The 14,082-nt window shown below is 40.4% G+C and overlaps 1 protein-coding gene across 36 annotated transcripts in view; it reads right to left on the reverse strand.

The window, feature by feature from the left end:
* EPB41L3 (erythrocyte membrane protein band 4.1 like 3) overlaps positions 1-14,082 on the reverse strand; it is a 242,976-nt gene that overhangs the window by 72,674 nt on the left and 156,220 nt on the right. For all 36 annotated transcript variants that reach the window (XM_032293312.1, XM_032293307.1, XM_032293304.1 and 33 more), the window contains exon 3: positions 13,705-13,902. In XM_032293312.1, coding sequence (XP_032149203.1) covers positions 13,705-13,758 — 54 coding nt within the window. In that variant the 5' untranslated portion in view covers positions 13,759-13,902. The remainder of the gene's footprint in view (positions 1-13,704; positions 13,903-14,082) is intronic.

Here is a 14,082-nt window from a genome sequence, read left to right on the forward strand (position 1 = left end):
GACTAGAGATGAAGAAAAAGAGGGCTGACCTCCTCAGATCCTCTCGTTAACAGACTCCCATATTATTTCAGTGAGCTCATTACTGAATCCAAGGAACACTGTATCTCCTTGCTCACTATAAAATGTGAGTCTATTCAGGGTAAGAGACAAGCACTGAAAGCCACGAGTGGCGTGTGTAATTACTTTCAGAACATATTCAGGCTTGTTAAACACCTACTGATTTCTGACACAACAGCAACAGAACCTTAGCTGCATCTTCAAATCTCAGCAGGTTCAAACAGGGCAGTATGAGAAAAAGCAAATTTCCTGTGTTTTCTGGCTCAGCGTCTCAATCCTACCAGCTTCCAGGTAGGTGAGTTTTTAAAAAATCTTAAACGCAAGCACAATTGTTGCTTCCTATTCTTATTTAATGAAATTGTGCACACTTCCAGAACTGCCAAATTAATGAGTAGCTGATGGGAAAACACAGATACTATTCTTTCCAGGTTAAACAACAAATAAGAAAACAGAAATGAGAAATTGAGAGTCGCATTTACATACAAATTTACTTTCTCTGATTTAAGAAATATTTTTCAGTGTCTTATGTATTATTAGGTGATAAAAGCAAATCTCTAGTATGAAGGTTCTGATCCTATTTTCATATTAATGGCCCATCAATCTATAGGGTATTTTATATTTATATTCCTAAAGACAATGGTTTAGAAGGGAATATATGTTTTATGGGACGGAAATTCCATAACTTTAAGGAACCTTTCAAATTTGTCAGCCACTGCAGACCCAAAAAAGGTCCCTGGCACCTGCAGACTAACATTCGCTCTCTCTACCACTCACAGCAACCCTGTGAGCTCCACTTCACAGATAAGAAAACTGAGAACTTCTGGGGATAAATAGCTTTCAAAAGGCAAAGCCAAGATGCCACCCATGCTAATGCTACTAGGATGTGCTGCCTCACAAAGTTAAATATTCTTAAGTTCAAAATTCAATTATTTATGTGGAATGGGAGAACTTTTCTACTGTATTAACAATCCTCCAGTTTCATTTAATTCATGAAATTCCCATAGATACGCAGATATTCAAGAGTTAGGATATCTACTTACTGAGTTTCAAGAACACATTTTTTAAAGCCTGAGGGTGAATGACCATTTTAACTAAAATATTAAATGCCTGATCCATTACTGATGAATGGATTCAAAGTAAAATTAGAGTTCAACATTTCTGCTTTTCTGTCTTTAAGAAATCCTAGATATCTTGAGTAGTGCAGAATAAAAACTGACAGGGCAAGTTTCCTTGCAGAAGTTCTCAACTATTTAAGAAAAAGTATAAATTTGTCAAAGTAAATCTAATTTTTAAATTAATTTAGTATTTTAAGATGATCCTCTCTTTACTGGAATGACTTGTCCTAGATGTTCTCAGTATGTTTGATATGGAAACCTTGAGAGATGAGGAGATGTAAGAAAAACACAAAACCCAAGGAGAAACGATTAGAAATCCTCTTTTCATATAGCCCCAAATGAAGGTTGTCTTCAAAGCTAAATACACAATTAGCTTTGAAATAAGTGCCCAAACTGGCTGCTATAATTTATTAATTACCAGTAAACATTAGCCACAGCATATGTATTACTACCATCAACAATAAAAAAAGTGGGAAAAAGAAAAACTATTAGATTTCACCATGTAAGCTTTCGGCAGAGCATTTTCCTCTCTAGATTTCATTATCATTTTTTTCAATTTCCCATTGAATTATTTCATTGCCATATCCAAACAGCAAACAACATCGGACTGAAATACAACAATGCCAGATTTTCCCTTATTCCTCTGCTGCAAAAAATTAACTAGATGATAAAAATAGTAAAACCACAAAAGGCATTCCACATGCATTTTAATATCTTCTTTTAATTTAAAAACATTTTTTCAAACTATTAGCACCATATTTATCTTTTGTGATAAAAACTATAAAAGTGTTACCTCTCTCCACATGCCAGTCAGACACTGGACGGTAAGGCATTTGTGTTAGCCAAATCCTGAAACTTAACTACTGCCAATGAATGCTTCCTGTTCAGACTGCATCAGCCAGCGTGTGTGTCAACCCTCTAAAATGTGTATGTGATGTGTGTGGTGTGTTGTGTGAATGCTGGTTCTTAGTAAATATTTCATCATGTCCCTATGACAGGGCCTTCAACAGCATACTATACTGCATTCTTCTTTGAACCTGCTTCTACAGTTTGTTGGAAATCACACATACAACATACCACACACATCACATACACATTTTAGAGGGTTGAACTAGATTTTGTGTTTTCCTCCAACTCTAAGAACACGTGTTTTCACCAGATCTCAACTCTGTAGTCAAAAAGAGGTCACAGGTGCTGTTGATAAGCCTCGGGATTTGGAGACAAAGTTAAAAAGATACCCCTTTCGAAACGAACCAAAAAAGACACCATCAAAAACTCAAGTGACTATCCACCATGTAGAAACTTTCCAAGGATGTTACCTACCTATGAAAAGATTTCTAATCTTGTGGCTGATGACAGCAGCCTACTTCCTAAAGTTTCTGAAGGACCAAGAGTACTTCCACAAAAAGAAAGGCATGAATTGAAATGCTAACTAAGGGACGATAAGCTATAATCCTGGAAATTATAACCTGCCTTTCATGGGGAAATGCTATAATTATGAAACAAACTGGCAATTGATCAGGAAAATTGAGAAAGAATCACTAAATGGTGCAACTTGTTTCTCTCCAGAAGGGAAGGTTAGGGTCCCCAGGTTTGATTCACTTTTCCACTTTGAGCTTGATGGTGTGATAACTATAGACTTTGCTTACAATCATTCTATATGAAGGCAAAGAGCTGTGTCAAGCCTTGAAACTTGTTCCATACACGACTTTGAAGACTTCCTATGTTATATCTCTCCAGCTATTTTCCTCTTCTAACATAAAAAGCATTGCTCTAAGATTTATTCTCTATGTAGTAGCTATTTCGATAGTATAATCAGAATCAGAGCTTTAGCAGTCATTTTTAGAAATTAGGTTTAAGAAATCTTAAGGGGATGATATTCTGCTCACTGACTAAACCTGTCTCTCTTGAATAGGATCTGGGCCCCTTTTCTCCTAATTAATCCTCTGCAGGCCTACAGCCAAGCTGCCCTGTTTATTATAAGGGATACCCACTACAGTGTCCAGTGCAGATGCGCTTCAAGGTTTCAAAGCCTTCTAGCCACAAGAAGAGGAAAGTGAAGAAAACAGGAGAAAGTGAATAGCAGATAAAGACGTTGGTAGCCTCTCTTCCATCTACCTACTCAAAAATTACATATATAATTAAAAAATTAGAAAAAATTGATTAATTTTGAAGTCAAAAGCTTACAGAATTACAAATACAAGAGGTAACCAAGAACTTAATTTTTTTCAGCTTCATAAACTATTTGTAAACTAGATCTTTCTCCTTCTATTTCATTTTTCTTCCTACTGATGGCAGCGGTGGCCTGACTGGAGTGGCTGCTGCCATGACACCAGCTACAGCAGGGAAGGCATGGCCGAGGCTGCACACTCCATGGAGCCAGCAGGAGCCAGGAACAGGTGGGAGCCTTACCTTCCCAAGCACAGTTGCAGCTGTCCAGGTGCAGCTGTGGACTCAGGCATCCCTATACTCTCAGGGACACAGGAACCCTCCCTGCACCTGCAGGCTTGGAAGTGTCGGCTCCCATTGCCTGGCCTCTCCCGGCTCCTGGTGCCCACTCCAATTTTGGAGCAAAGTTGTGGCTGAGCCTGGGCTGTGTCGTGACCCAGGCAGGTGTACATGCATTTTCGGTAGTGCTGACATTCAAGCCCCCTGCTGCCTCGACCCTTTCCAGACTCTGGGCACTGACAAGCATGGGAGGGAGGCTGAGGGGGACATGGAGGGCAGCTTGGCACAGGCCTGCAGGTGCCCCTCAGCACGAACATCCTGGACAGCCTGGATGACATGCAGATGGTGGCGGGAGGCAGGCAGGCTCGTTGGCAGAAAGGGGTGGGTCCCTGGTGAAGCCCCACCCTCAAGCCAGGGATGGTCTGAAACATGGGGCCAGGCTGTCAATTCCGGGTGGAGTCCGCAGACCACTTAGTCATAACTTACGGTGCTTTTTCCAGGCCTGCCATAGCTGCCAGTGGACCAAACAGCACGTACTTCCTCCCTTCTGAAGCTCATAAAAACTAGACTCAGCCAGACTCACAGACTTTGGGATGTCCTGCTGGGGACAGGAGTTGCCCACTGCAGTCTCCTCTCCTCTGAGGGCTGCACACTCAACAGGATGACCTGCCTGCACATAGGGGCTACCCACTCTGGGATTCTTCTCTGTTGAGAGCTGCACCCACTGGGATAACCTGTATGTGAAACAGAGCTACCCACTGAGGCAGGCAGATCATCTGAAGTCAAGAGTTTTGAGACCAGCCTGGTCAACATGGCGAAACCCCGTCTCTACTAAAAACACACAAAAAATTAGCTGGGTGTGGTGTAATCCCAGCTACTTGGGAGGCTGAGGTAGGAGAATCACTTGAACCGGGGAGGTGGAGGTTGCAGTGAGCTGAGATCGTACCATTGTACTCCAGCCTAGGTGACAGAGAGAGAGAGAGACTCCATCTCAAAAAAAAAAAAAAGAAAGAAAGAAAAGAAAAAGAAAAAGAACTACCCACTTTGGGTCTCCTGAGAGCTGTACTGTCCCTCAATAAAACAACTCTTTGCCCTGCTCCGCATCCAGTTGTTCACGTACCTCATTCTTCCTGTACATGGAACAAGAACTCATGAACTGCCGAAAAGCTGAAAAAGCTGTAACACCAACAGGATTGACATGCCACCCCTATTCCTTGCCACACTGGGGGTGACAAGAAGGAGAGAAGAGCTGCAGCCCTTCCAGGAGACCAGACCTAGAGGCTCCCTGAGCCAGGGCTGTGACATCCTCTTTGGGGCTCTGTGGTTTCTGGCATCTCCAAGCTTCCCGGTGCCACTACATTCCCCATGTACAGACATGGGTACCCACAGCAGAAGTTGCTTACAGTGCATCTGATCCAGCTGCAGGCTTGCCTGGAGCTGGTGTCTGTACCAGTGCCTAGAGCTGTCAGCCCCACCAAAGCAGGCAGCATGACTGGCTGTGTGTAGTGGCTGGACCCCACACTTGCTCATTCATGCGCCCCTCACAACTCCACACCTGGCTTACCCTTGGTAGGCATGGGATCCGGGCCGGTAGCACAAGCCAAGTGCAGCCTGCCAGGTCAAATGGGTGGAACGAGCCCAATGGGCCTGAGCAAAACTCAGGGAAAGGTGCCACCAGCCCCAGAGGCTTACAGCTAGAAAAAAGATGCCCGAAAGATCCCGTGACACTACTAAATGACAAGTCCATGCTGGAAAGAAATACTCTACTTTGGATGGTTCCTTCTGTTGCTGAAGACTTTGCATGTTTTAATGCCGTAGTGCAGAGACCTCTGGAACAGAGAGCAGGAAATCTGGGTTCTAGCCTTTCTCTGTGTGTTCTCAGACACACTGTTAGCTTCCCTGTGCCTATTTCCTCAACAGTGAAACAAGGCAGGAGACAAGGTTATTTCCAATGCCCCTTCCAGACATAACATTGTTGGGCTTTACAGTGAAGACAATCTCACACATAAGCTTAAGTCTTTGGCTCATTTGGTCTTCAGTGCCTGGAATGTAACAAGCTCCCAAGCAAAAGTTTGTATTAAAGTCCCTGCAAAATAAGTACAGCTCTTTGGCATCTTTTGTACACAATGTGGTAACATGTTTTATGGATTAAAAATGATCTAAACAAGAAAAACCAACATGCACTAAGACAATAATTAAAACCAAAATGATTCACTATCTTGTTAAAAAATATTTCAGTGCTTATAATGTACAAATTGATCAACGCATTCTAAAAAATGCAAAGATTTTAATGAAGACTAAATGAGGCAAAGGCTTAAGTTTAAATGTTAAACTGTCTCTGTCATACAGTCAAACAGTCTTATGTCTGGAAGGGACATTGAAAATATCCTTGTCTTTTACCTTGTTTAACTGGTGAGGAAGTAGGCTCAGAGAAGCTAATGGTATACCTGATAGAGACTACACATTAAAGGATTTTTGGAAGTTTTTTAGGTACAGATCCACTTCTAGAAAGAAGTCTGGTAAAGTGCATTGGTAGCAGACAGTAATATACTAGGGTCACGAAACACCAGATAAACCTGTGCAGATGGGAGCGCACTGTAGCCATACAAAGAGTTGGCTGAAGTCTACCATGCTGGGAAGACTCTTTTCCTGAGGAACTTAATAAGGAAAGCCTTGGACTAAAGTGGGAGAAAAGCTTCCTTTTCTCCCTGAGTTTAGGGCTGAGTGGGGTCTGGACTCTGATGAGTAGAAAGGGTACCATCCTAGAGTAGGTGTGAGCTGGTACCTGCCATGCAGGAGCAGACTGGGTATCAGGCAGGAAGACATTGATCAGGAGCTCTATGACTCCTAGGAATGGCACGTGATGCAGCAGGTGTGCTTTCTGTTTTACTGTCTTTCCTTAAAGTCTGAGCTCAAGTGTGCTGCGGGGAATTAGGGAAAGCTTGCTTTATTTCTGAAGAAGCAGCTGGAAGGGCAGCACTGCCACCTGAGCCCAGGGAAAGGTGTCAGTGGTAAGTTTGAGTGTCTAAGTCACCATCTCACAGGGCTCTGTGGCATTAAAGCCACACAGAGAGTAAGGAAATTTAAAGGACTTCTTCCACAGCACATGGGAAAGCTCTTAGGGGTCAGGGAAGATTCTGACAGAGGTCAATTTCAAGCAAGTCAACTAGAGATAAAAAAAAAAAAAAAAAAAAAAAAAAGTATCACCTGAAATATTAGTCACAGAATGGTGAAAACTAGAAAACTTGGAATATGTTCACACTTGGAAGACTGCTTTCAGCATTAAACCAGTAAGTCATGAATATCTACTATGTAAGAAATTAACCATGGTGTTGTAACAAATCCAGAGATAAGACACTGTCCTCTAAATCAGGCAAGACGACAGAGCAGTGTTTACCTGTGAATCCTTCTGCCTGGCACAGGGAGGGGAAAGTCCATTTCATCACATCAACCACACAAAGTGGCCATAAAACACACTGGAAGCCTGAATACTGAAAGGAGTTAAGTTTGCATGAAAAAACAAACCTAGTGCTTTAGCATTACGATGTCAGAATATTAACATCCGGGAAATGAATCCTGTTAGGACTTCACACAATGTGACAACTGGGAGTAAGCAAAAAGAATGCCTGAGTGGACTTTATCTCACATAGAGCATCGACCATCGAACCACACAGGCACGCAAGTTCCGACAGTCACTCAGCTTCCAAAACAGCCTAAGGTATGGTGAAACAGCAGGACTCTTATTGTTTATATTTCTTGAAATACATGCTCACGATTTTAACCTTTATATTGTTTAGGATATTTAGTAGACCTTGTCTACACTCATGATGGATTATTAAAGTTTATTACTTTTTAAAAATGAAAACCAGGAAAATGGATTTAACAGTTTTAGTAAACCAGGTCTGTTTTAATCAAACCTTATTGAGATAAATATCAATACCCTAAGAAGATTTAATGCTTACCATGTAAATGAGACATTGCATGTTAACAGTCCCTGTATGTAACTGTTCCTGTGGTTGCACCAAAGAGCCATCACACTAGGAAACAAGGTTAATGAATGTCCTTCCATCCTCCAGAGTCCCAGAGGCACCATTCTTCAAGCAGGAAATTACTGCTGCTGGATGGAGCCATTTGGTTACAGCACGTGATGGATGGTTTGATGTAAGTTCTTCAGTTGAGCAGAGATCCACGGAGGAGGGCGCCATGTTTTAGGTCCAATTGGAAACTTACAGAGCTACACAGAATCAAAAGTTCTGTGATTTGTGTGTTTGGTGAATGAACAATATTTGTATTGCTTTAAAACAGTCCTTATGTGTATGGCTTACAATTCTTATTTCTTGTAATTGAAGAAAAGCAAAAGGTAACTTTCTAGATTATGGCAATTCTATTCACTGTCTGGTCGAGCAAGGGGTTGGAAAAGATTTAATCATGTAACCTATAAAAGTGAGAAAGCTAAGATGTTGTATTTGTTTTTTATAAACAAATCCCAAGAAGTAGGGTACATAAAACAGGGCAAGATTTGCATAATTAATTGAATCACAGGCAAGACAGAATATTAGGCACGTTTTTAACAATCCCTTACTGACCAATAGTTAGACGGTAACAAAAGCACCTTAGAAACATAGTTCCATAAATTTCCTTATCCTCTCTGGTCCCTTACAAGCATCTCTGGATGGTCTCAAACAATGTTTGTTGGAGTCAACTTGACCATTTCTGTACTTACTCCAGATTCCAGGCCTATCCTCGAGGGATCTAAATTGTCCTCGGTCACAGAGCCCATTCCACCATAGGCCTCTAAATAAGGCCTAAGTAACCTGGGGGCAGCCAGATTTTTATGTGTTATGACTGCACTTAAATTGCTCTCATTGATTTGCCCCAATATGGAGGTAAATCTCTCTCAGTGTGGCCCATCCATTGGCATGTTTGCCTGGAATTACTAGCCCAGCATTCTCGTACCTGGGTCCCATAAGCGGTAAATTGCCCTCATTATTGAATTGGCAATATTTAGGAGCTACGTAATCTGACTTTCACATGGGGAGAGAAACATGGCAGGGCCCTTTGAGTAACACCTGTAGGTAAGCCATCTACCACTCTTACAGTAATGCTCTGGACAACTCTGGACAATACCACCATGTGGACTCCACCAGGGCTTCTTAGGGGAACAAGCCAAACTGCACCATACAATGATTTAAACATTTGATGGATGCAGCAGCAAACCTATCTTATGAAATATGGACAAAAATTTGAGATCAAGCTTGACTTATTTTCCTAAAACAAAATCAGACTAGATTAGAATGGTGCCCAAACAGAAAAAGCAAAGTCCTAATTGAATAGTCACTAGGAATATGTTGTACACTGATCAGTCAGATTACAATCAGTCTGCCAAACATGGAAGCAACAGAATGAAAATAAATGGGATGAGTGAGAGGACCATTACCTCCAATGCATGGGTTTGAGGTATTTTTATTCATTTTCTCTTCTAAAATTTAAGTTGGAGAAATAAACATAAACAACAACAAACTGGCTGAAGGACATTGTTTGCATTCTCTAACACGAAAATAAAATAAGAAGAGAATCACATGGTGATTTTGTTAGCATGCGTGAAAATCTGGCAGAGGATAAATATTTCCCAAACATATGTATCCAGCTTGCTATAATAAGATCTTTTCTTATATTTTAAATAATCAAGACCAAGTTTGAAAAAAACATAGTGAGAAAAAAGTCTCTCAAATGGAAAAGCACCGAATGATACAATGAACTAAGCCTACTGCTAGAAGAAAGTTCGAGAAATCTAGAACGATCTGGAAAGGCTAGCATTGAAACATGGGTGGGGAAATGGTGGGATCAAACAGGCAGTAAGTGTTCAGTCCCTGCTCTCAGACAACTACTCCTTCTATCTTGCTTTCTGGATTGCTGGTTCTCTCCCATGATAGCTGAGAAAGAGAGAGAGAGAGAGAGAGAGAGAGAGACACAGAGAGAGAGAGAGAGAGAGAGAGAGAGAGAGTGTGTGTGTGTGTGTGTGTGTGTGTGTCTGTGTGTTTTGCCAGCGGGTCCTTTGCAGGTGACTATAAATTCTCATGTTACCATCACGGCAGAGTTGAGCCTTAATGATTTTAAGTTGAAGTGATGAAGGGATTCAATATGCCATGGAGAAAAATATCAGAATTTTATGAAAATAAAATGCTAAAATGCTCTTTCTGATGTCTTGTTAAATGCAAAATATGTTTCATCTGTTATATTGCCTTCATTCTTAATTCATCTATAATTACATGTACTAGAGAAACAATTCTGCCTCTTTCAGTCCGGTTTCCGTGTGTGTGTGTGTCTGTTCTGTCTATGAGTGGTGGTAGGAAGGGCCATTGGATGTGATCTGGTCTGAGACAGCATCTGAGGAACCAGTGGCTTCCATAATCACACCTACAGTTTCTGCGGGAACCCTCCCACGGCAGTGCATACATCATCACAAGGTTGACAGCAATCATTCAAGACATTATTTTCCTATTAATTTACAATCTGACTTCCTATAACTTCTACCTTAGTTTTGATTTTTATATACAAAAGGTACCATAACCCTTCAGTCACCACCTTTCCAAGTAACTGAGAATAGCTTTCCCATCCTCCATCAATCTTATTTTTTCCATATTTAACACATCCTATTTCTCTAATCATTCCCATATGAAGCCTTCCAGATCATTCATTATCCTATAATTCTCAGCTGAATAAGTTCAAGTCAAAGTCCATTGTTCATATTATCATTATTAAACAGGCTCCACTTATTAAGAATATGCCATATCCCAGAAAGTGTTCAAATAAATTATTTGCTTTAATCTTCTCAACAACGCCTTTCAAGGCCAATATTTTCATCCTCATCTTTGTGTTGAGAAAACCTAGGTTCAGAAACTTTAAGGAAGTTCCTTGAAACCACACGGGTTACCATTAGCCACCCCCAGTCTGGTAGCTTCAGAGCATTTATCGCACGTGATTGAAACACAGCCCTGCAGGCAGGATCTGTGCAGCGCTGGGAACAGGATGGCTGGCTGCCTTCTGCAAACCGAACACTAGCGTCCACAGAAACAGCCTGTGATTACAAAATGGTTTTGACAACTGTGTCACACTGCTGGCTCATGATGAGTTTGTAATCAACTTAAGCCCAAAGAGGAGTTTTACTCAAATTGTTACCGGGTCTGAATGCCCCTCTCACATACACATTTCTATTTTGTACTTAATCTCGTTTATCAGAGTAAAGTTTAAATGTTAGCTTTCCTGCTTTGCTTCAGTGTCCCACACTGTCCATTTCATAATAAAACTGGATTCTCACAATTGGGGGATGAATCTCTTTAAATAAGCAATACAGGCTTTAAAGCTCTATATTGCTTAAAAAATAATTGTTCAGCTGTGTTTCTGTGCCTTCATCCAGGTCTTGGATACAGACTCAATTTCAAGAAGAGCCAGCACTGAAGCTCACCTTTCCTGGGCAATGCTTTTCCTTCTCTGTTTACCTAGAATGCTCTGTGTATAGCTCACCAGGCAAGCTTTACTTTCCATTGTTTATATCAAAACACAAGAAATACTGTCACATGCTTTTCCCTTTTTTTTTCCCTTTTTTTTTTTTTTTTTTTGAGATGGAGTCTTGCTTTGTCACTAGGCTGAAGTGCAGTGGCGCGATCTCAGCTGACTGCAACCTCCGACTCCCAGGTTCGAGCAATCTCCTGCCTCAGCCTCCCGAGTACCTGGGATTACAGGCGCATACCACCACTTCCGGCTAACTTTTGTATTTTTGGTAGATATAGGGTTTCACCATGTTGGCCAGGATGGTCTTGATCTCCTGACCTAGTGATTTGCCTGCCTGGGCCTCCCAAAGTGCTGGGATTACAGGTGTGAGCCACTGCGCCCGGCGTACCATGCTTTTTCAACTAGCACCTCATTGCCCCCTTGAAAATTACTCTATTTGATTTACAAGACATTTTTCTTATTCAACCAATAGGTTACAAATAAACCTACTGAACTTTACCATGTCCAAATTTCTCCATCTTCTTCACAAAGATGTCAGTCATGAACACCTATTTTCTAATATCAATGTCTGTGGTGAAACTGAAAACATTCTACTGGCAAAAGTTTTTATATCCCAGAAAAAAGTTACTCTTAAGAATCTGTCAAATGTATAAAAATAATTTATTGTAAAGAAAATAACTGGCCAAGTTTGCTGTGCCACTCAAAATGTTCAGTGACATCAAAAGAAAGGTAATTATAAAATAAAAATTTTGTAACCACAGTGATTATCTACAATGAATCTGAAGCACAGATATAAATTAAACTTGACAAAATGTTCAATACTGTTTGTACCTTAGTCAGCCCTAAGGCATTATCCTCTCTACGTGAAACACCATAAACTTTCTTCTAGACTTTTCCTTAGAAGACTCTGGTATCCGGAACTCAAATACTGCTAGTTTACCCTGTTCATTCCATTACACAAACGCAATCAATAGAAAGACTCTCCTCAAAGTTAAAAGTGTCTCGACTTAGATCAATTTTTCCAGAAAATTTATCTACATTAAAAAAAATATTGTATCTCTCAAGGTTACAAAAGTCCTGTAGGTTTCATAGTAAAACTCAGCTAGAAGTATATTACTGGAGCTGCCTGTTTCCAGAATTCACATCTAGATGAGTAATTGGACACGTTGGTCTAAGAAACTAAATAAAATCAAAGCCAGAAAAAGGGAAGAAAGAGTTTTTTTTATGCATGGTCCTTGGGGATTCCTGTGGAGGCCCATCAATGTTTATGGGAATACAGCATGACTAAATTTTCTATAAATTGGTATAACAGACTAAATAATGTTGGATGTAAGACTTCATTTTCAAAAAACATAAATTTTTTTCTATGTTCCCGCAATCTGTAAAAATTTAGTAACCTACTTCGCATCCCCATCCTAAATGAATTCAACATGAAATGGATTTGAGTCTTCTGTTACAAGAAAAATATTAGGTACATGAGTGCATTATACAAAATATAACAGGAATGATGTGCGGGTTAGGGGACAGAAGAAGCAGAGTAAATGGGAACATGGGAAATAGGGTGGGCTTAATATTAGCTGGCATGAGGAACGAGGAAGAGAAATATGTAAGGACACACACGTGTGCACTGACCGTGCTGCCTGGGACAGAGTCTTGGCACAAGTCTGAGGAAGGGTTGGACTGTGGAAGCACACGGTGGGAGGGGCGGGTTTGGAGAAGTGTGATACCCTCCCTTCTTTATGACAAGGGCAGGAGCTGGAGGCAGGAAGAATGAGCTCTTTGAATGAAGACATCGCCTCTGAAATAGAATCACCTTGCTAAAAGTGCAAGCCACTCCATCTTGGTGCACACACAGACATGCTCCTAGAGCCTGCATTCATGCCCTGTGTGAATTTTCCCTGATACTCAGAGAGCTCAACAATCAGCCATCTCTACAGCTCCAGACAGGTTGTGTTCTCATCTGCTAATTTGGTTTTGACAAACATCTCTGACAAAAGGCATTCAGCTGCCCTTTCTCTGAGAGGAATCTGTTTTCTTTACCAAGAACAAAAAGTATACCCTTTTCAACTAAAGCTGCAATGCCCACCACGATGTGCATTTTAAAAATTACCCATTCTCTGAGCAAGAAAAGGTCATGGACATTTTCAAATTATCCCACCATCCCTACGTACAGAATTTGTAAGTTTTCTACCAAGTAACAAGTGACTTGGGCATACATTATGCAAAAAAGATAAAATTCATGTAAATAATAGCTCACAGCCAGGATATTAAAGAAAAGTCTACTTTTAAAGGCTTCAAAATTTTTTTTTGTTCCTATCATATTGTTGAAGATTTTATCTTTTAAAAAATATAAGATCACATTTTAATTTTGGTTGTAACATTTTGGGACATTGTACATATTTTTATGAATCTGATCCCCTGTTAGAGACTTGGGAATAACTTTATATTTAGAGACTGGGTTCAAGTAATTTTCCAGAGTCCTATAAAAATAAAGAGGCATCTTGTATATTTTATACCAACATTCCCCAGCTTTCAATATCTAGGACAAAAATGTCTTAAGACACACACTTACCTCTACATCACAGGTATATTCTGAGCCATCTAGAAGTATCACTTTGCACTGCATGCTTTTAGGCTTTTTGACAATCTTTAATGGAGACCGAGAGAGTTTACTGCTAGATGATTTCTGAGAAAGTTTATCGTCTTCTAATTGCTGATATTCAAGCTGTTTTGCAGCTCTGGCAGCAGATTCCTGTTCCTTGTCAGTGACCTGTGAAGAGCAAACAATCAACAGCTTTCATTGCAAGATGGGAAATAAACATTGCATTGCTCATGCAATAGCACAAAACTGCTTTCTATTTCATAGAGGAGAGAAAATGAATTAGGATATTAGGAATAGACATAAATATACAGATACTTATAATATTTGCCTAAATGATGTTTGCCATTT

The sequence above is a fragment of the Sapajus apella genome, unplaced genomic scaffold, assembly GCF_009761245.1.
Source record: "Sapajus apella isolate SASKATOON/1434 unplaced genomic scaffold, GSC_monkey_1.0 scaffold29, whole genome shotgun sequence".
Taxonomy (NCBI): domain Eukaryota; kingdom Metazoa; phylum Chordata; class Mammalia; order Primates; family Cebidae; genus Sapajus; species Sapajus apella.